The sequence below is a fragment of the Heterodontus francisci genome, chromosome 4 (genome assembly GCF_036365525.1).
Source record: "Heterodontus francisci isolate sHetFra1 chromosome 4, sHetFra1.hap1, whole genome shotgun sequence".
Taxonomy (NCBI): Eukaryota; Metazoa; Chordata; class Chondrichthyes; order Heterodontiformes; family Heterodontidae; genus Heterodontus; species Heterodontus francisci.
The window spans coordinates 88,831,242-88,854,801 of record NC_090374.1 but is presented as its reverse complement, the minus strand read 5'-3'; the positions used below and the strand labels follow the sequence as shown (position 1 = coordinate 88,854,801).

The window sequence follows — 23,560 nt, the reverse complement described above, 5'->3', positions numbered from 1 at the left end:
TGAGGAGAGGTTGGATAAATTCGGATTGTTTTCACTGGAACGATGGAGGTGGAGGGGCGACATGATAGAGGTTTACAAAGTTATAAGCGGCATGGACAGAGTGGATAGTCAGAAGCTTTTTCCCAGGGTGGAAGAGTCAGTTACTTGGGGACATAGGTTTAAGGTGAGAGGGGCAAAGTTTAGAGGGGATGTGCGAGGCAAGTTCTTTACACAGAGGGCGGTGAGTGCCTGGAACTTGTTGCCGGGGGAGGTGATGGAAGCAGGTACCACAGAGACGTTTAAGAGGCATCTTGACAAATACATGAATAGGATGGGAATAGAGGGATACGGATCCCGGAAGTGCAGAAGGTTTTAGTTTAGGCATCAAGATCGGTGCAGGCTTGGAGGGCCGAATGGCCTGTTCCTGTGCTGTACTGTTCTTTGTTCTTTGTAATTGCTTGTGAAGAGGATAGCTGTAGACTCCAGAATGATGTCAATGGTTTGGTTGAGTGAGTGGAAAAGTGGCAAATGGAATTCAATCCGGAGAAGTGTGAGGTAATGCATTTGGGGAGAGCAAACAAAGCCAGAGACTACAGAATAAACTGAAGCATTTTGAGAGGGGTAGAAGAAGCGAGAGACCTTGGAGTGCATGTCCACAGGTACCTGAAGGTGGCAGTACAGGTAGATAGAGTGGTGAAGAAGGCATTTGGAATGCTTTCCTTTATTAGCCGAGGTATAGAATACAAAAGCAGGGATGTAATGCTGGAACTGTATAAAATGCTGGTTAGGACACAGCTGGACTATTGCGACAGTTCTGGTCACCACATTACAGGAAAGACATAATTGCTCTTGAGACTGTACAGAGGAGATTTACAAGATTATTGTCAGGGCTCGAAAATTGCAGCTATGAGGAAAGATTGGGTATTCTAGGGTTGTTTTCCTTCGAACAGAGGAGGCGAGGGGTGACTTAATTGAGGTATACAAAGTTATGAGGGGCCTAGATAGAGTCGGCAGGAAGGCTCTGTTTCCCCTAGCGGAGAGGACAATTACCAGGGGCACAGATTTAAGGTGATTGGTAGAAGGATTAGCGGGTACAAGAGGAAAAACTTTTTCATTCAGAGGGTGGTGGGTGTCTGGAATTCACTGCCAGGAATGGTGGTGGAGGCAGAAACCCTCAATTCTTTTAAAAGGTACCTGGACATGCACCTGAAGGCTGTAAGCTACAAGGCTCTGGTCCAAGTGCTGGAAGGTGGGATTAGATTGGGCGGCCATTTTTCTTTCAGCCGGCATGGACATGATAGGTTAAATGGCCTCCTTCTGTGCCATAATGTTTCTATGCTTCTTTGGTTTTAATTAGCTGTGCGGCGGGCGGCCATGTCGCCGCACGGGAAGCACGGCATGGGAAACCATACAGGCTTCTTCCTGGCTTCTGGTGGGGAGGGCCCTCGTTTAAAGACACAGTGTCTTAACGAGGGACCCAGCATCGGGAAGGTGGGGGGGCCTGCTGACAGCCACAAACCTGCACTTGCGGCCTCCCCCTCCCCACCAACCCCACAACCCCCACCCCACGAGACCCCTCCCGCTCTGACATACCTGAGGCTTGGTTCCTCGGCCTCTGGTAGGTACTGCTCCAGCAGTAGCCACCGCCTCCACGGTGGTGCTGCAGCTGCCGGCCTCTGATTGGCCAGCAGCTCTCCAAGGCTGGGATTTCTGGTAACAGGGTCCTTTTTCCTGTGGAAGGCCCACTACTGTCCACTTAACTGCCTGATTGGCACTAGATTCAGTTGGCCTTCGGAGAAGAGACAATGCGGGGATCACGGCATCACTTTCTTTGCATGTTGAGACCCTGTTGCCAGGATAAAATTCCCCCCTGTATGTTCAAGTCAGGATGATGCATGAGTTGGATGGGAACTTGGAGCTGATTGTGGGCCAGGACATGCCAATTTTAATCAAGTTGAAATATTGAAGACTGTTGCAATGCTTTATGAATTTGACTTGGTTAATCTTTGATTCATTTTGTGTGTAAGACAACTGTTTGTTGACGAGCACACGTGCTGATGGCATCCCCAGCAAAACTAAATGGAGCTCTGAGGAGTTACCTTGATAATTATTTTTTTTATTAGGATGTTCATTCTTATATGCTATTTTCATTTTTAACTAATGTTTTTCTTGGGAGAATGTACAGTACAATTGAAATAAACAGCAATTTATAATAAAATGGGGAAGAAAAACATTTTCACTCCCAATTACGACCTTACATAATCTATAGGAAGTCATCTTTATAATATTTATTCATGAGTGAAAGGATGGCAGTTTTAAAATAGTTTTTCTTGTGCCATTGCTATTTGCAAAGTTATTTCATAGAAGGGAAGATTCCTGAATGCCACATAGACAGCACTGCATTTCATATCTCCTTGTTTGGCAATTCAGTGAAAACTATTATAATTACTTTATAATTCATATTACTCTATATTGAGAATTCCACACTATCATGGAGAGAAGGACTCAGTTATACAGTAATCATAAAAACATGCAGACACCCAAAAGAACATACGGACAATGGCATATATGTGCATGCACTCACACAAAACTGTGTTTGTTGATCCTTACCCCAAATATTTGGAGTTCATTTATTAATAGTATAAATATTTCCCATTTATTTGTTGGCGGTATTTAATGTATATTTTCTAAAGTTTAAACCAACAAGTAAAAGTTTCTATGCTATACAGTAACTTGTAACTTGCTGTAATCATAGAAATTAAGAAATTTTAAAAATCCATCTCTCCTTTTTTGCTCAGCATTTTATGTCTCAATTAGCAAGTTGATGCATGTCCTTATGCTGAGCATATTCTGTTAAAGTAGATGTTTCCATACTTCACATGTGAAGGATTAGTGAGTAAAGAAGTACACCATATGAAGTCCTGTTTGATGTTGTAATGTCTGAAAATTAATACATTTTTGGAACAGATTATTCTGAATTGTGCTGCAAATATGTCTGAAACAAAATATAAATCTGTTCATAAACAGTAATTTGACTGATTTCAGTTTCTAATCTTGGAAAAGCTCCAAGTACATGATGTCAGGAACACAATTCCAATTGGACATCAGTTAGGGCCAGCTGGGTAGGGAACTAAAGTACAGGAGCCGCATAAGAATATAAGAACATCTGTGAACTATTTTCATCTTGCCTCTTCTCCTTGTAGCCTACGTTGAGTTACAAATCCATTAATTTGTATTCACAGGCTTATTCCTCAAGTATTATTTAGTTTGCCTATTCCTGGGCTAATTACTATGTTTTCTCAGTCCTCTTTTCATTCACCTCATTGAGCCTTTCTTCATTTCAACAACTTGGATCATGGTCAGTCTGATGCCTGATTTTCACAATGTGGAAATCTTTCAGTTAGTCCTTATAGCTCAGCGATCAACTCAATGATCCAAGGCATATGAGCATTTTTGTTGATCCTTGAATCTTTTCAGGATTTCATGCTATCGTGCTTTTAGCTCTACCTGCTAAGTGGTGTCCAATACAAAATATTTATGGTTTGAATGTTTCATGTTACAGGAGCCCCTTTGCCAGCAATGGGAGTTGAATGCACAACAGGGCCCTTGCTTCAGTGCCTCAGATAACTCGGCAATACCACTTTCTGAAATCTGAGCTCCTTCTTTGCAGAATAAGAAGGATTAATGTACTAATACTGCTGTCTCAGTTCTAAAATGACATTATAATTAGACATTTGTGAAATACTCATACATTGAAATTGCTTAAATCGGGGGCTTGAGCTGTGCAGCTGCATCCTAATTAGAATCGAGTCCCTGCTTGCTAGCAAAAGGAGCTTTTTCAAACAAAATGAGAGGCTAAGAAAATCCGATATTGAGTTTTGGTTCTTTATTTTCATATTACCCACAATACAAAAGAAAGGACGAAAACTATGTGTCTCAGGCTTCCAAACTGCAACTATTCTACTTTCAGGTCACAACCACAACTAAATATCAATGTTTTTACAAGCTGTTTTGAAGTAATACTTGGTTTTGAGCACTTGCTGCAAAATGTCAGAATTCTGGTTTAAACTGTAATTCTGTATTTGTTGCTCATGTGGAAATATTCTATATAGATGAGATATGGGAGTAAGCATAGGGTCAGGCGAAATAGAGCTAAATTCATGGTGGATATGTCAAAGAGTATTCAAAGGCAGGTTATTCTCTTCAGTGCACATTCTTAAACTTAGCTCTTTGACCAAGGGAAACTGCAGTTTGTGGCTGGATACTTTCCCCACAGGAGGGAAGGGAGAATTGGAAGGGGAGTCATTGCAGACCACTCTGACAGAGCACCTAAAAACTGCTGAAGACTGATGTTAGCTTGCCTGCTCACCCTGAATGGGAAATGGTAGTGACACACTGAAAAGAACAGAGCTAAAGAGAGGGGAAAAGTTATACATAAGAATTGATTGTGGCTTAGATTGGAGCCTGTAGGGCAAGTTCTGTGCCCGGGTTTGGGGGTGATAGGGGGGCGGGGGGGTGGTGGGTGGTGGGGATGCGGTGGTGTGGGGGGGGAATGTGCTGAATACGTTTGAGTGCTGTTGTGAGGTCAGGCAATGCAGAAGAATGGGTTTTCTGACTGTCATGCAGAGTTTAACTGCAAGGCTGCTTTATATTTTTTCCTGTGTAGCTCCCACCCACTGGAGGCCTGATTGTCAGGCTTGAGGCCTTTTGGGCAGGAAGCCTATTCACAGGGCCAAAGCCTACAGGAGCAGATAGGAGTATTGGGGGAGAGGGAGATCATGGGACGTTTCCAGAATATCTGATCACGAGGTGGGGGGCCCACGGTGATCTCGGTGGTTCTGATTGCAGGGGGAGGGTCCCATGGTAATCGGACTGGGGGTTGAGGGTGGTTCTGATCACGGGGGCAGGGTTGCATGATGGAGGCAGATTCAATCGTGGCTTTCACAACGGAATTGGATAAGCACCTGAAGAGAAACATTTTCTGGATTATGGGGAGAGGGTGGGTGAGTGGGATTAGCTGAGTTGCTCTTGAAGAGAGTCAGCACGGGCCTGACAGGCTGAATGGCCTCCTTCTGTGCGGTGCTGTATGATTCTATTCGATACCCTATCTATTTCCTTAATATCTTGTAAACTTCGATCAAATCACCCCTTTAACCTTCCAGATTTCAGGCAATAGAATGCTAGTTTGTGTAATCTTGCCCCGTAATTTAACCCTTGAGGTTCAGCTATCATTCTGGCAAATTTACATTAGACTCCCTCCAAGGCCAATATATCCTTCCTAAGGTATAGTGCCCAGAACTGCTCAGAGTGTTCCAGGTGTGGTCTAATCAGGGCTCTGCATAGCTATAGCATGTCTTCCACCCTCTTGTATTCTAGTCCTCTAGATTTTTTCATCAGCCTTTTTGATTATTATCTATACCTGTTCATGACATTTTAATGATCTATATTCCTGGACCCCCAAGTCTCTTTGCACTGCCAGAAGGTTGTGGGTTTAGGTCCCACTTCAGGATTTGGGCACAAAAATCCAGTGCAGTACTGAGGGAGCGCTGCACTGTCAGAGGTGCCATCTTTTGGATGAGATGTTAAACTGAGGCCCCATCTGTCCTCTCAGGTGGACATAAAAGATCCCATGCCACTATTTTGAAGAAGAACAATGGAGTTATGCCTGGTGTCCTGGCAAATATTTATCTCTCAGCTAACATCACAAAAACAGACTATCTGGTCAGGATCACATTTCTGTTTGTGGGAGTTTGCTGTGCACAAATTGGCTGCTATGTTTCCTACATTACAACAGCGACTACACTTCAAAAATACTTCATTGGCTGTAAAAAAAACATTGAGGCATCCTGTGGTCATGAAAGGCACTATATAAATACAAGTCTCTTTGTTTCGTTGTTTCTAGCTTTTCACCATGTAGAAAGTACCCTGTTCCATATAGAAATACATTTCCACAGTTTTTCTTCATTCACTTAATTTATCAATATCCTTGTAATTTTATGCTTCCATCTACAATGCCGCTTATGTATGTGTCATCGGCAAATTTGGATATGTAACTTTCTATTCCATCAACTGCGGGACACCACTAGTCACACCCTGCCAATTAGAGTACTTGTCCATTATCCCTACTTTCTGTCTCCTGCCGTTCAGCCAGTTTCCTAACCAGCTCAATAATTTGCCTTCAATTCCATGAGCTTCTACTTTAGCTAACAGTTTCTAATGAGGGTCTTTATCAAATGCCTCTGAAAGTCCATATATTAGAATTAGAATTAGAACATTACAGCACAGTACAGGCCCTTCGGCCCTCGATGTTGCGCCGACCTGTGAAACCATCTGACCTACACTATTCCATTTTCATCCATATGTCTATCCAATGACCACTTAAATGCCCTTAAAGTTGGCGAGTCTACTACTGTTGCAGGCAGGGCGTTCCAAGCCCCTACTACTCTCTGAGTAAAGAAACTACCTCTAACATCTGTCCTATATCTATCACCCCTCAACTTAAAGCTATGTCCCCTCATGTTTGCCATCACCATCCGAGGAAAAAGACTCTCACTATCCACCCTATCTAACCCTCTGATTATCTTATATGTCTCTATTAAGTCACCTCTCCTCCTCCTTCTCTCCAACGAAAACAACCTCAAGTCCCTCAGCCTTTCCTCGTAAGACCTTCCCTCCATACCAGGCAACATCCTAGTAAATCTCCTCTGCACCCTTTCCAAAGCTTCCACATCCTTCCTATAATGTGGTGACCAGAACTGCACGCAATACTCCAGGTGCGGTCTCACCAGAGTTTTGTACAGCTGCAGCATGACCTCGTGGCTCCGAAACTCGATCCCCCTACTAATAAAAGCTAACACACCATATGCCTTCTTAACAGCCCTATTAACCTGGGTAGCAACCTTCAGGGATTTATGCACCTGGACACCAAGATCTCTCTGTTCATCGACACTACCAAGAATCTTCCCATTAGCCCAGTACTCTGCATTCCTGTTACTCCTTCCAAAGTGAATCACCTCACACTTTTCCGCATTAAACTCCATTTGCCATCTCTCAGCCCAGCTCTGCAGCCTATCTATGTCCCTCTGTACCCTACAACATCCTTCGGCACTATCCACAACTCCACCGACCTTCGTGTCATCCGCAAATTTACTAACCCACCCTTCTACACCTTCTTCCAGGTCATTTATAAAAATGACAAACAGCAGTGGCCCCAAAACAGATCCTTGCGGAACACCACTAGTAACTAAACTCCAGGATGAACATTTGCCATCAACCACCACCCTCTGTCTTCTTTCAGCTAGCCAATTTCTGATCCAAAGCTCTAAATCACCTTCAACCCCATACTTCCGTATTTTCTGCAATAGCCTACTGTGGGGAACCTTATCAAATGCCTTACTGAAATCCATATACACCACATCCACTGCTTTACCCTCATCCACCTGTTTGGTCACCTTCTCGAAAAACTCAATAAGGTTTGTGAAGCACGACCTACCCTTCACAAAACCGTGCTGACTATCGCTAATGAACTTATTCTTTTCAAGATGATTATAAATCCTGTCTCTTATAACCTTTTCCAACATTTTACCCACAACCGAAGTAAGGCTCACAGGTCTATAATTACCAGGGCTGTCCCTACTCCCCTTCTTGAACAAGGGGACAACATTTGCTATCCTCCAGTCTTCCGGCACTATTCCTGTCGACAATGATGACATAAAGATCAAGGACAAAGGCTCTGCAATCTCCTCCCTGGCTTCCCAGAGAATCCTAGGATAAATCCCATCTGGCCCAGGGGACTTATCTATTTTCACACTTTCCAAAATTGATAACACCTCCTCCTTGTGAACCTCAATCCCATCTAGCCTAGTAGTCTGAATCTCAGTATTCTCCTCGACAACATTTTCTTTCTCTACTGTAAATACTGACGAAAAATATTCATTTAACGCTTCCCCTACCTCCTCTGATTCCACACACAACTTCCCACTACTATCCTTGATTGGCCCTAATCTAACTCTAGTCATTCTTTTATTCCTGATATACCTATAGAAAGCATTAGGGTTTTCCTTGATCCTATCCGCCAATGACTTCTCGTGTCCTCTCCTTGCTCTTCTTAGCTCTCCCTTTAGATCCTTCCTGGCTAGCTTGTAACTCTCAAGCGCCCTAACTGAGCCTTCACGTCTCATCCTAACATAAGCCTTCTTCTTCCTTTTGACAAGCGCTTCAACTTCTTTAGTAAACCACGGCTCCCTATCTCGACAACTTCCTCCCTGCCTGACAGGTACATACTTATCAAGGACACGCAGTAGCTGCTCCTTTAATAAGCTCCACATTTCGATTGTGCCCATCCCCTGCAGTTTCCTTCCCCATCCTACGCATCCTACATCTTGCCTAATCGCATCATAATTTCCTTTCCCCCAGCTATAATTCTTGCCCTGCGGTATATACCTGTCCCTGCCCATCGCTAAGGTAAACCTAACCGAATTGTGATCACTATCACCAAAGTGCTCACCTACATCTAAATCTATCACCTGGCCAGGTTCATTACCCAGTACCAAATCCAATGTGGCATCGCCCCTGGTTGGCCTGTCTACATACTGTGTCAGAAAACCCTCCTGCACACACTGGACAAAAACTGACCCATCTAAAGTACTCGAACTATAGTATTTCCAGTCAATATTTGGAAAGTTAAAGTCCCCCATAACAACTACCCTGTTACTCTCGCCCCTGTCGAGAATCATCTTCGCTATCCTTTCCTCTACATCTCTGGAACTATTCGGAGGTCTATAGAAGACTCCCAACAGGGTGACCTCTCCTCTCCTGTTTCTAACCTCGGCCCATACTACCTCAGTAGACGAGTCCTCAAACGACCTTTCTGCCGCTGTAATACTCTCCTTGATTAACAATGCCACACCCCCTCCTCTTTTACCATCTTCTCTGTTCTTACTGAAACATCTAAATCCCGGAATCTGCAACATCCATTCCTGCCCCTGCTCTACCCATGTCTCCGAAATGGCCACTACATCGAGATCCCAGGTACCAACCCATGCTGCAAGCTCACCCACCTTATTCCGGATGCTCCTGGCGTTGAAGTAGACACACTTTAAACCAAGTTCTTGCTTGCCAGTGCCCTCTATAAATAAGATCCATAGACATTCCCCTGTCCATGACTTTAGTCACCTCTTCAAAAAATTCCATCAGGTTCATCAGGCATGACCTACCCTTTACAAAACCACACTTGCTGTCTATGATCAGCGGAAAACTTCCAAGATGTTCAGTCACCCTATCCTTAATTATAGACTCTAATAATTCCAAACAAAAAATGTTAGGCTAACTGATCTATAATTTCCTGGTTTTCCTCTCTCACCTTTCTTTACGAGCAGAGTGACATGTGCAATTTTCCAACCTAAAGGAACGCTTCCCAAATCAAGAGAACTTTGGAAGATTATAGTTGGGGCATTGGCAATGTTCTCATCCACTTTATTTAATACCCTAGGATGGAAACCATCTGGTCCTGGGGATCTGTCATTCTTTAGTGTCATTATTTTCTTCATTACTGTTATTTTGCATTAATTTTGGTGGGTCACTGTCCCTGATTCTCTATTAGTTTCTGTGGGAGGTCTGGTATGCTGACCTCTTCCTCTACTGTAAATACTGATGCAAAGTTATTTTTCAACATTTCTGTCATTTCCTTATTTTCATTGACAACATCACTATCATCAATTTAAGGTGCATGCTTTGTTCCTGTCTACCCTATTTTTCCTAATCTAATTGTAAAAAGATATTCTATTGGTTTTGATATCCCTTGCAAGTTTCTTTTATATTCCCTTTTTGTAGCTCTCACAATCTGTTTTATCACCCTTTACTGTTATTTGTATCTTTCCCATTCGCCAGGATTTGTGCTATTTGTTGCATTTTTGTATGCTTTTTCTTTTCGGTTTTTTGTTTCTCTAAACTCTTTAGTTGTCCATGGCTGTTTTTCTTGACAAGTAGAGCTCTTTCACTAGAGGTATAAACTGCTTCTGTATTACGTTAAATTCTTTTTTGAACATCTCCCACTGAGGTCCTGCCATTTTACCCATTAACAGATTTGCCCACTTAACAGTGAATTGTCTCTAACTCATTGCATCTTCGTAATCTTTAGTAGCTGTTCCGCGGTTCTCCCTTTCAAACACTGCGTTGAACTCAATCATATCATGATCACCATTAGATAAATGCTCACACACCGATATGCTGTTAACTAATCTGTCTGGTTACTCATTATTATATCTAATATGGCATGCCCCCATGTTGGTTCCAGGACATATTGGCCAGGATTTTATGTTGGGCGGACGGGAGCTGGCCACTGACTGAAAAGTCAATGCCGAACCCGCTTCCGCCTCGCCTGGGGATCTGTTATGTATTTTACAGGTCCCCAGATTTCAATTGTTCCGAGGCGGGACTTCCACCTGCTTGAGGGAGGAAGTCCAGCCTCATTGAGTTGCTGGCCATTCAGTGGGATGCTCAGTTTGGGTTCTGCCAAGGTCACTCAGCTCCTGACCGCATTACAGCCTTGGTTCAAACATGGGCGAAAGAGCTGAACTCAAGAGGTGAGGTGAGAGTGGCTGCCCTTGACGTCAAGGCAGCATTTGACCGAGTATGGCATCAAAGAGCCCTAGCAAAACTGAGGTCAATGGAAATCAGGGGGAAAACCCTCCCTCCGCTGGCTGGAGTCATACATAGCGCAAAGGAAGATGGTTGCGGTTGTTGGATGTCAATCATCTGAGCTCCAGGACATCACTGCAGGAGTTCCTCAGGGTAGTGTCCTGGGCCCAACCATCTTCAGCTGCTTCATCAATGACCTTCCTTCAATCATAAGGTCAGAAGTGGGGATGTTCACTGATGATTGCACAATGTTCAGCACCATTCGCGACTCCGCAGATACTGAAGCAGTCCATGTAGAAATGCAGCAAGACCTGGACAATATCCAGGCATGGGCTGATAAGTGGCAAGTAACAGTTGCGTCAGACAAGTGCCAGGCAATGACCATCTCCAACAAGAGAGAATCTAACCATCTCCCCTTGACATTCAACAGCATTACCATCGCTGAATCCCCCACTATCAACATCCTAGGAGCTACCATTGACCAGAAACTGAACTGGAGTAGCCATATAAATACCATGGCTACAAGAGCAGGTCAGAGGCTCAGAATCCTGAGGCGAGTAACTCACCTCCTGACTCCCCCAAAGCCTGTCCACCATCTATAAGGCACAAGTCAGGAGTGTGATGGAATACTCCCCACTTGCCTGAATGGGTGCAGCTCCAACAACACTCAAGAAGCTCGACACCATCCAGGACAAAACAGCCCGCTTGATTGGCACCCCATCTACAAACATTCACTCCCTCCACCACCGATGCACAGTGGCAGCAATGTGTACCATCTACAAGATGCACTGCAGCAATGCACCAAGGCTCCTCAGACAGCACCTTCCAAACCCACGACCTCTACCAACTAGAAGGACAAGGGCAGCAAATACATGGGAACACCACCACCTGCAAGTTCCCCTCCAAGTCACACACCATCCTGACTTGGAACTATATCGCCGTTCCTTCACTGTCGCTGGGTCAAAATCCTGGAACTCCCTTCCTAACAGCATTGTGGGTATACCTACCCCAAATGGACTGCAGCGGTTCAAGAAGTCAGCTCACCACCACCTTATCAAGGGCAATTAGGGATGGGCAATAAATGCTGTCCTGGCCAGCATCGCCCACATCCCATGAATGAATAATAAAAAAAAAAAGATATAGATCGGTTGGAGACTTGGGCAGAGAAATGGCAGATGGAGTTTAATCCGGACAAATGTGAGCTAATGCATTTTGGAAGGTCTAATGCAGGTGGGAAGTATACAGTAAATGGCAGAACCCTTAGGGGGCGGCACAGCGGCGCAGTGGTTAGCACCGCAGCCTCACAGCTCCAGCGACTCTCGTTCGGTTCTGGGTACTGCCTGTGTGGAGTTTGCAAGTTCTCCCTGTGACCGTGTGGGTTTCCGCCAGGTGCTCCGGTTTCCTCCCACAGCCAAAGACTTGTAGGTTGATAGGTAAATTGGCCATTGTAAATTGTCCCTCGTGTAGGTGGTAGGAGAATGGTGGGGATGTGGTCGGGAATATGGGGTTAATGTAGGATTAGTATAAACGGGTGGTTGCTGGTCGGCACAGACTCGGTGGGCTGAAGGGCCTGTTTCAGTGCTGTATCTCTCTCTATCTCTCTATTAGGAGTATTGACAGGCAGAGAGATCTGGGCGTACAGGTCCACAGATCACTGAAAGTGGCAACACAGGTGGATAAGGTAGTCAAGAAGGCATACGCCATGCTTGCCTTCATCGGTTGGGGCATAGAGTATAAAAATTGGCAAGTCATGCTGTAGCTGTACAGAACTTTAGTTAGGCCACACTTGGAATATTGCGTACAATTCTGGTCGCCACACTACCAGAAGGATGTGGAGGCTTTGGAGAGGGTACAGAAGAGATTTACCAGGATATTGCCTGGTCTGGAGAGTATTAACTATGAGGAGAGGTTGGATAAACTCAGATTGTTTTCACTGGAACGACAGAGGTGGAGGGGCTAGATGATAGAGGTTTACAAAGTTAGGAGTGGCATGGACAGAGTGGATAGTCAGAAGCTTTTCTCCAGTGTGGAAGAGTCAGTTACTAGAGGACATAGGTTTAAGGTACGAGGGGCAAAGTTTAGAGGGGATGTGCGAGGCAAGTTTTTTACACAGAGGGTGGTGTGTGCCTGGAACTTGCTGCCAGGGGAGGTGGTGGAAGCAGGTACGATAGCGACGTTTAAGAGGCATCTTGACGAATACATGAATAGGATGGGAAGAGAGGGATACGGACCCCGGAAGTACAGAAGGTTTTAGTTTAGACAGGCATCAAGATCGGCGCAGGCTTGGCGGGCCGAATGGCCTGTTCCTGTGCTGTACTGTTCTTTGTTCTTTGAGGATAGCTGTCGGCTGCAGGAAGATATCAATGGACTGGTCAGGTGGGCAGAAAAGTGGCATGTGGAATTCAACCCAGAGAAGTGTGAGATGATGCATTTAGGGAGGTCAAGCAAGGCAAAGGAATATAAGATTAATGGGAGAATACTGAGAGGTGCAGAGGAAGTGAGGGACCTTGGAGTGAATGTCCACAGATCCCTGAAGGTAGCAAGACAGCTCAATAAGGTGGCTAAGAAGGCATATGGAAACCCTTCCTTTTTTAGCTCGGGCAGAGAATTTAAGAGCAGGGAGGTTATGCTGGAACTGTGCAAATCATTGGTTAGGCCACAACTTGAGTACTGTGGGTAGTTCTGGACACCTCATTACAGAGAGGGTACAGAAGAAATTTACGAAGATGTTGCCAGGACTGAAAAAATGCAGCTATGAGAAAAGATTGGGTAGGCTGGGGTTGTTCTCCTTGGAACAGAGAAGGCTGAGGGGAGATCTAATTGAAATGTACAAAATTGTGAGGGGCCTGGATAGAGTGGAGATGAAGGCCCTATTTACCTTAGCAGAGAGGTCAGTGAATAGGGGGCAAAGATGTAAAGGGATTGGTAGAAAGATTAGAGGGGAGATGAGGAAAACTTTTTTTACCCAGAGGGTGGTGGGAGTCTGGAACTCACTGCCTGAAGGGGTGGTTGAGGCAGAAACCCTCAACTCATTTAAAAGGTGTCTATATATGCACCTCAAGTGCCTTAATCTGCATGGCTACAGATCAAATGCTGGATGGCAGGATTAAGCTGCCTGGACTGGAGGGCATGTCCTACGAAGAAAGATTGAGGGAGCTGGGGCTTTTCTCATTGGAGCGAAGAAGGATGAGAGGTGACTTGATAGAGGTGTACAAGATGATGAGAGGCATAGATAGAGTGGATAGCCAGAGACTTTTTCCCAGGGTGGAAAGGGCTATCACCAGGGGGCATAATTTTAAGGTGATTGGAGGAAGGTTTCGGGGAGATGTCAGAGGTAGGTTCTTTACACAGAGAGTGGTGGGTGCGTGGAATGCACTGCCAGCGGTAGTAGTAGAAGCAGATACATTAGGGGCATTTAAGCGACTCTTGGATAGGTACATGGATGATAGTAGAATGAAGGGTATGTAGGTAGTTTGATCTTAGAGTAGGTTAAAGGTTCGGCACAACATCATGGGCCGAAGGGCCTGTACTGTGCTGTACTGTTCTATGTTCTAGGACGCATTCCCTAGCAGCCACCTGAGGAAGAGAAATAAGGGAGGCAGCATCAGGACATCATCGCTCTGGACAGTTGTCCTTGAACATCTGATCGGACTTTGTTTTTTTCTGAAAACATCCTCAGATCAACGTTATGACACACTTCCCACCTTTCATCCCTTTTTTATGGACTTTTACAGATTCCTCTTGACCAAAAATCTGAGATAAAAGGGACCACAAATCTGCCATTCCATATCAACTTTATCCAACAACACTTGCAATGTTACATAAAAACTCAACTATTCACCCTTGTGCATTAGTGCCTGTCTTGCAGGTATCTTTGTCTGGCCTAGTGCATCTACGCAGTGCTACCCCAGTGGCTGCAGCATGGCTGGTGTAAGAGTTCTGATTTTCAATGGGGGAGAGATGACCTTGCAGGATGTCTCGAAGAACTCTGGGCCTTGATGATCTGGCTTCGGGCTGCACCACCTGACATGACTGGCTGACAGGCAGTAGCAAGGGTGCTGTCAGAGTGACAGTTGTGGGAGTGCTAATGCTGTCATCCTGAGAGAAGACAGCAGGTTCATGCACTACGGAGCCATTGCTACTTCCCCAGGGTGCACCTTAGCAATCCTAATAATCAGATGAAACACAGATTGCTGGATTGCTGTGAGACCCTGCAAACCCCTTTGAGCACCGTATCCATACCCAAGATGGCAGCAGTCTGAGCCTGCATGGCATGATCTCAATCTGAGCTTCCACTGCAGCACTCAGGTGTTGGGTGGCTTCTGTCTATGCTGCGATGGAAGCTGAGACATCGGTCATCAGATGCTGCATCATGTCTGGAAGTAAGTATCCTCGTGGAATTTGCCACCATTTTTACACGAGAAAGAATGGGCTCCAAGGTCTGCGCAAAGCCTTGTGCCAAGTTGTTGTCTGATTCCTCCATGCTTCTTGACAGTGACAAAAGGCTCTGTAGCAAGCTGCCAGTGCACCAAACATTTTGGTGTGCATGCCCATCAGCCTTTTCCTGTACACTGCCCTAATAAAGTTCTCATCTGAGTCCTCTGCAGCAGAATTAATCTGTAGCCTTGGCCTCCAGAGAGCTTACGTGCATGCTATCCTTTTCCTCTAGCGAGGCTGCAGATCCTGCCTCTAAACTTTGCCCAATACCGGTAACTGAACTGGTGGCTGAGAGTATCAGATCAACTAACATTGCCTCTTCCTTAGAGGTGTGCCTATGAGCCTTCATTCTCAGGCAACACTGGCTGGCTAGGTGGCAGTTCTTGGGTATCTGAAAACATAAATGCAAAAGGGGAGGATTGGGCATGAAGGAAGGGGGTTTGGGTGGAAAGAGAGAGATTCATGTTAACACCATCAGCAACTTGTACTTCATACCAGATTGCAGGATGAGTGTGAAGTGGAATTTGAGAAGGTACATAAGGCAGAAACACACCATCATCCTGGGTGGCTTCAGTGATGCTAGTTGCCATTGGCATCAGTATGGCTGAACCAAAAATGCCAAGCACAGTCTCCTTCAAAGGGGTGAGAACATGCAGGCTTGCCTGTTCCCACCCCTTCTTTGCTGCTGCCTCCTGTTATTTGCCACTTTGTCCTGCAAGAGGGAGGGAAGAGTGTCAGCGAGCGTGTTGCAATGTGTTTGGGTTATGTGCCTGCCATAGCTGAATAGATGGAAGTATGTGGAAGTTGCAGGGTGTGGCTATGAGGCTAGCAGCAGTGGAAAGTGTGTGAGGGTAAGGTAGAGCATATGAATGTTAGGCATGAGTCGTGATTACTTGAGATTGTTGATGGGTGAGTGAAGGAGCTATGGTACATTGAGGACTGTGTGAGATTTATGGTGTGGTTTGTAGGAGATAGCATTGGAAGATGCATTCACCGACTTTGAGCACATGTGTGAGGTCATTGAACTTTTTCCAGTACTGTATTCAGGGCCTTGGGGCCAGACTCCTGGCACTGACCTTTGTGGCTATCTGCTTCCACTGCCTTTGCAGTGTATCTCTTGATGGCCTCCTGGCTCCCTGTCTAAAGATAGTCTTTCTCTTCCTTTTCAGCTCCTGCTGAGAACCTGGGATACCTCTCTTTGGCCTGCTGCTCCATTACTCTGATTTCTTCATTCTAAGAAAGTCTGTTCCATCCACTTACAGCCTGCTGCAGCCAGAATGCATCTCCCCTTAAAGAGCTGCAGGTTGGCTTTAAGAGGTGCAGTCTAGCTTTAATTGGTGCAAGCATGTCATGAACCTGGGTCCTCTACTGATCGCATAGCCACTCAGCAGGGCGTTTCGCACTAGGCAGGATGTGTGCTGCCTGCATAAACTTCCATCAGGCATGGAGTAATGGCATATCACGATCCCCACGCTGGGCACTGGGCCTTATCCAATTTTTTAGCCCCTGCTCTTTTTTAAGCACTGATATCAAGGACATGTTAAGTATCTCCACCAACTTTCATTTATATTCTACTAAATCACGATTGTGATAATCCCCGTGGAGACCACCAACAAACCAAAAGAATAGAATCCACCGATTGACCTCAATTTAGAAAACAAAATTTCACTTTTTTATAAATTTTACTTAAACACTCAAACCAAAACCAACATAAATTAAACATGAGCTAACAGTTAAATCATGATCAATATACGTATATCTTAAAGGTTACATGTTAATTAGCAGATGCAACAAAGATAGTCCTTACTGTTCCCATTGGTGGAACGATCAGGAACAAGAGGGCACAGATTTAAGTTAATTGGCAAAAGAAGCTATGGCGACATGAGTATAAACTTTCTCACGCAGCGAGCGGTTAGGATCTGGAATGCACTACCTGAGAGTGTGGTGGAGGCAGGTTCAATTGAGGCATTTAAGAGGTAATTGGACTGTTATCTGAAAAGGAAGAATGTACAGGACTATGGGAAGAAGACAGGTGAGTGGCACCAGGTAAATTGCTCTTTTGGAAAGCCTGTGCAGACATGATGGGCCGAATGGCCTCTTTCTGTGCTGTAACAATTTTGTGATTCAGTGATAATAATCCTCTGAACAGATTTATCAGCAAGATAGTGCCGAACAGTTCCACAGTACAACAAAATCAGGAACTTTCTCAGGTGGTTTTCCAAGTCCTGTCCTCCAGGATGCAGATACAGAAGTAATGAGGTCCCGTCAATAACGAGCGATGCAATCTTGCCTTGAATGGTTAGGTTCTGTCGCTTCTCAAATAACCTCGGTCTTGCCCACAACCGTCCTGATGGCATGATTCCACTGATAATTTTTAAGGCACTGAAAACAACTGCCATAAGTCATTCACCAATGGTCAGCCAACAATCCAGGCTCCTCTGCCTGCAGTCAAAACAACTATTCCGGACTATTGCTTTACAGTCTGTTTCAATTCTGAGCAGCTTCTCTGCAGTTCTCAGCTTGTTTCTTTAAACACCAACTGCTCCCAGCTTGTTTCAGTTCAACAGCTCATGGAATCTTTTACAAACAACCACAGCTGGTTTCCACCCTCCAGAATCTGAAACTTAAGCTCCAATCACATGTCTCTGGTAAAATACTGTTGTGTTAAACTGGTTTTGACCTCTCAGAACATTGAAGCTTTTAGTTTCATTCTCAAATTAGGGTCTGTCTCTAAAAACAGACTTTGAATCCAAAGTCATAGCACCCAACAGGTCAACTGCACAGAATGCAGTCTGCATACAAGGACTCCATCACACTATCCTCTCCTCTCTGGGTTTTTACCACATTTAATAATTCTCTTTTTATCTTTATATTTGTACAACTTTACTATTTTTAATATTTTTTGTGATTCCCTCATCCTACTTTCCTTGCTTATCTGAACACTCTCTTAACTTCTTTCCTTATTTTCCCATATTCTCACAGCCTTTTCATTTTATCATACGCTGTGATTTTGTTTCTGACATCTTTATTTATTGATGGTCTTACAACCGAGGCGGGAGGAGTGCACTGTTAATTCAGTCCCACTTCTCCACAGGTCACAACATATATTTAAATTTTCCCACTTGCTGATCAGATCAGATCAGATACTTTATTTTCCCCCAGAATAAAACACACCAAACAGGGTTCTTTAATAAACAACAAAATTATCCACTTCTTATACTCCAAGTCTTAACTAATAATAAAGTAAACATCCCGAATTGAAATATTAAAGCCTCATTTTTTTATCCCAACTCTCACACACACACTCACATACATAACCTGTTAACTGGGAGAAAAAGGGATTTTTGTTTACAGCTGTTACAAAGAAATAGAAGGAATAAAAAAAAATCTTATACTGAATAGATGATATGGAAATCCTTTGTTTTGATGGTGTCTCAAAGTCGAATAGGTGGCTTTCACTAGGAATCATTACAGGTGATATTGATGAATAGTCTGTTTGAGTAGGCATTCAAAGAAATTCAGCTACAGAAGGCTTCACATAGGTATTACATCAGGTGTGCAGCAACAAAGGTTTCAGTTCTCACACATTCGGTGCAAAGTTCTTTGAAAGATGCAGGGTTTCTGCAAACATTCAGGATTTCTTCAAAATACATGAGGGAACAATTCAACTTCATCCAGGATTTACTTTTCAAGAGCAGGGATTCTTCAAAGAGAGGTAACAGTTGTCTGGATTTTCTTCTGATCTCCTGGAAGGTCAAAAAGGAAACTCCAGCTGCCTCTTTTTATCAAATCAGCTGGCTTTTTAACAGTTCAAAATTGAAACCAACTTTTTCCAGGCAAGTCCTATGACAATCATAAATCCTGTCTTGTCAATAAGCAAAAATAGAAAAATAGCTCTTAAGTGAATGCACAACCCCCGGCTATGTTTACTTGAAATCATGTGCCTTCCAGTAAAAACTTGTTTACTGGTCCAACTTTTGTTGACCTTCCTTTTAAAAAAAAAGCACCCACAATGTTGAACAATCTCCAGATGATTTAATCACCATGAAATCCTTTTCAGTCTTTTTAAAAAGAGGTTCTCAAGTTTCAAGAAAAAATGGAACCCCAAGTAGCAAGGGTAGCCTGAACCTTAAATAGTGTCGTTTATAAATGCAAAGGGTTGTTAGGACCGGGAATGTCCAATTGGAAACCGTGTTGGAACCAGACTCCAGAATAACAATTCTCTCAACACCTCCATCCCCCACCAGGATGGTCTGAGGTCTCTCTGCTTCTTCCTTGAACAGAGGCCCAACCAGTCCCCATCCACCACCACCCTCCTCCACCTGGCTGAACTTGTTCTCACATTGAACAACTTCTTCTTCAACTCCACTCACTTCCTTCAAGTAAAAGGTGTCGCTATGGGTACCCACATGGGTCCTAGTTATGCCTGTCTTTTTGTGGATATGTCGAATATTCCTTGTTCCAGTCCTATTCAGGCCCCCTCCCCCAACTCCTTTTCCAGTACATTGATGACTGTATTGGTGCCGTTTTCTGCTCCCGCCCAGAACTGGAAAACTTTGTCAACTTTGCTTCTAATTTCCACCCTTCTCTCACCTTTACATGGTCCATCTCTGACACTTCCACCCATCCTCAACTTCTCTGTCTCCATCTCAGGGGATAGGCTGTCTACTAATATTCATTATAAACCCACTGACTCCCACAGCTGCCTCGACTACACTTCTTCACACCCGGCCTCTTGTAATGACTCCATTCCATTCTCCCAGTTTTTCCGTCTCCGACACATTTGCTCTGATGATGCTACCTTCCAGGACAGTGCTTCTGATATGTCTTCCTTTTTCTTCAACCGAGGATTCCCCCCCACTGTGGTTGACAGGTTCCTCAACCGTGTCTGGCTCATTTCCCGCACCTCTACCCTCACCCCTTCCCCTACCTCCCAGAACCGCGACAGGGTGCCCCTTGTCCTCACTTTCCACCCCAGCGACAGGGTGCCCCTTGTCCTCACTTTCCACCCCACCAGCCTCCACATCCAAAGGATCCTCGTCCGCCATTTCCGCCACCTCCAGCATGATGCCACTACCGAAAGCATCTTCCCCTCCCCTCCCATGTCAGCATTCTGAAGGGATCGTTCCCTCCATGACACCCTGGTCCACTCCTCCATTACCCTCATCCCCTGGTCCCCTTTCTATGGCATCTTCCCCTGCAATCGCAGGAGGTGTAATACCTGCCCATTTACCTCCTCTCTCCTCACTATCCAAGGCCCCAAACACTCCTTTCAGGTGAAGCAGCAATTTACTTGTACTTCTTTCAATTTAGTATACTGTATTCACTGCCAACATCCCCAGCATATACACCCTACTGAGCCAGCAGTGCTTGAGTTGACTTGGCCATGTGAGCCGCATGGAAGATGGCAGGATCCCCAAGGACGCATTGTACAGCGAGCTCGTCGCTGGTATCAGACCCACCAGCCGTCCATGTCTCTGCTTTAAAGATGTCTGCAAACGTGACATGAAGTCCTGTGACATTGATCACAAGTCGTGGGAGTCAGTTGCCAGTGATCGCCAGAACTGGCGGACAGCCATAAAGGTGGGGCTAAAGAGTGGCGAGTCGAAGAGACTTAGCAGTTGGCAGGAAAAAAGACAGAAGTGCAAGGAGAGAGCTAACTGTGTAACAGCCCCGACAACCAATTTTATCTGCAGCGCCTATGGAAGAGTCTATCACTCTAGAATAGGCCTCTATAGCCACTCCAGGCGCTGTTGCACAAACCACTGACCACCTCTAGGTGCTTACCCATTGTCTCTCGAGACAAGGAAGCCAAAGAAGAAGATTCGCTGCTCACAATGTGGTCTCCACTACATTGGGGAGCTTCCGGTTGCTTGCCATTTCAACGCTCCCCCTGCTCTCATGCCCACATCTCTGTCCTGGGATTGCTGCAGTGTTCAGGTGAGCATCAACGCAAACTTGAGGAACAGCATCTCATTTATAGATTAGGCACGCTACAGCCTGCCGGACTGAACAGTGAGTTCAGTAATTTCAGAGCATGACAAGCCCCCCTTTTTATTTTTACTTTTAGTTATTTTTTTATTTTTTATGTGTTTATTTTATTTTAGTTTGTTTCTACTGTGCCTACCCACTGTTGTTTTCATGTTTGTGTGGGGCCAGGCTGTTCAGTTTTCTGTCAATTAACACCCACTCTGTACTTAGGCTTTGTCTTTCACCACAACATTAACACCACATTTGCCTTTGCTCCATGACCTTCTGGTCAGTTATTCTCTGTGACCTTGTCCGATCAACGCCTTCTCTTTTGTTATCTCTTGTCCCACCCCCGCTTTACTTGCTTAAAACCTATTACATTTCTAGCCTGTGCCAGTTCTGATGAAGGGTCACTGACCTGAAACATTAACTCTGCTTCTGTCTCCACAGATGCTGCCAGACCTGCTGAGTATTTCCAGCGTTTCTCGTTTTCATTTCTGATTTCCAGCATCTGCAGTATTTTGCTTTTATTCCACAATAACATTTATGGAAAACTAGATAAATACATAACAAAGAAAAAAAATTAAAAGGATGCGTCAGTACTAGGACTACTGCTTTCCTTGATATACATTAATGACTTGGACTTGGGTGTACAGGGCATAATTTCAAAATTTGCAGATGACATAAAACTTGGAAGTATAATGAACCGTGAGGAGAATAGTGATAGACCTCAAGAGGACCGAGACAAGTTGGTGGAATGGGCGGACACATGACAGCTGAAATTTAATCAGGAATAGGCACCAACATGTCACACCACAGATATTTGACAAAATTATTAATTCAACCACAGACATGGGTGCAATTAATCTGTATATAAAGTGTACAGCCAATCTAATGCCATCAAAGCACAGTCCTATTTAAAACACAATTCTCTCTGTAAATAAAGTAGCTAAGCATATAAACATCAATGGAGAGCAGCACAACTGTATTAGCTAGCTAGCAAGCAAAATAGTATGCAATGCCAATGCAAATAACTTTTGTTGACAGAATAGAGCTAGCTACACCATGTCACGGGGTGGTAGATGGACCTTATCGGATGTCCTCTGAGGATTCACACTGTGATAGGAGTGAAAATTCATCCAATGAACCATAAAACTCAAGGAGAGGATTGTTGTGGTTATTGAGGTGAGGCAGTAGAAAAATCAGCAATAGGAAAACGGACCATTTCTCACACTGCTGTTTTCACAAGACAATTTAACTCATGGTCGATCTTTGTACAACTTCTCCACCTGCTTGTAATATGTGTCTGAAGACAGGGCAGCCAACAAAAGGGCAGTGATCTCCAAATCAGGAGAATTTTATAGAATGGAGCAGATAGTACTTCAGAAGAGTCATGTAAAACAGAAAAGCAGAGTGGGACAGGAAGAGACAGAGATTAAAGGTAGGTAGCCAAGACTAGTTCATTCATCTTGACAGGCTGTTGAACTAGGCCCTGGATTCTAAAATACAGAAACAATAGAATCTCTCATGGACAAAGCTGGTGACAAAATTTGATAAACACAATTACAAATAAAGAGCGCCCTTCAGTTCCTCTAATAAAGCAATTCTCTTAAATTCACTTATGTCTATATCTCAGTCTATCACTGTCAATTCTGATTCAACTCTGACAAGATAATTATTAACAAAAAACTTTTCTGCAAAAAGTTGAGTGGTTGTTACTGCATGTATTATTCAATTACAAAATGCTTAGTCACAATCTGTGAGATTGTACTCCAGACCAACCAATTTATGTCCAAGCCAAATATCTTACCTGTTAGCAAAGGTGCACTTATAACATAATGTAATTATGTGATCCAGACAACTTTCAAATGGCATTGGCCACTCAGGTTATCTGCCCTCAAACTGGATTGTAAATGACGCACATTGCAGTTACTGATCTTTTCCATAATTGTAAAACTTGTCCTTTAATCCAATTCGCAGCAAAAAAAAAAATCAGGTAGTGATTGTTTCTAACATGGCCATTGAAACATAATAAATTTTATTTGTGTCTTATTTTATGTGTCTTACCCGCCATTTTTAAAACTGCAAATGCGGCATGGATTTTGTTAATGAATCATAGACAGTTCATCATAGATTAAGGTTTATTAAAGTTATCCATTACATTGTATTTAATAATGGGTGTTTATGGATCAGCAGCAGCCTGTTTTCGCCAGTATCACTCAGCCCAATACACTGTATTGTTGCATTCAAGAGGAATTTACAGTGCTGAATTCTGGAGATACCTTGGATTTTCTTGCCTGCTTTCCCCCCATCGCTGTCTTCCCCCCAATCTCTGTCTCCCCCCCATCTCTGTCTCCCCCCCATCTCTGTCTCCCCCCCCCATCTCTGTCTCCCCCCCCCATCTCTGTCTCCCCCCCCCATCTCTGTCTCCCCCCCCCATCTCTGTCTCCCCCCATCTCTGTCTCCCCCCATCTCTGTCTCCCCCCATCTCTGTGTCCCCCCATCTCAGTCATCCCCCATCTCAGTCATCCCCCAT

General features: G+C 44.3%; 1 protein-coding gene across 5 annotated transcripts in view; it reads left to right on the top strand.

The window, feature by feature from the left end:
* epb41l4a (erythrocyte membrane protein band 4.1 like 4A) overlaps window positions 1-23,560 on the top strand; it is a 402,316-nt gene that overhangs the window by 217,538 nt on the left and 161,218 nt on the right. The window contains exon 1 of one of the 5 annotated variants that reach the window (XM_068029830.1): window positions 16,268-16,371. The exons of the other annotated variants lie outside the window; for them this stretch is intronic. Within the exon in view, the coding sequence (XP_067885931.1) occupies window positions 16,332-16,371 (40 nt within the window). The 5' untranslated portion in view covers window positions 16,268-16,331. Of the gene's footprint in view, window positions 1-16,267; window positions 16,372-23,560 lie in introns of those variants that run through there. 5 annotated transcript variants of the gene reach the window in all.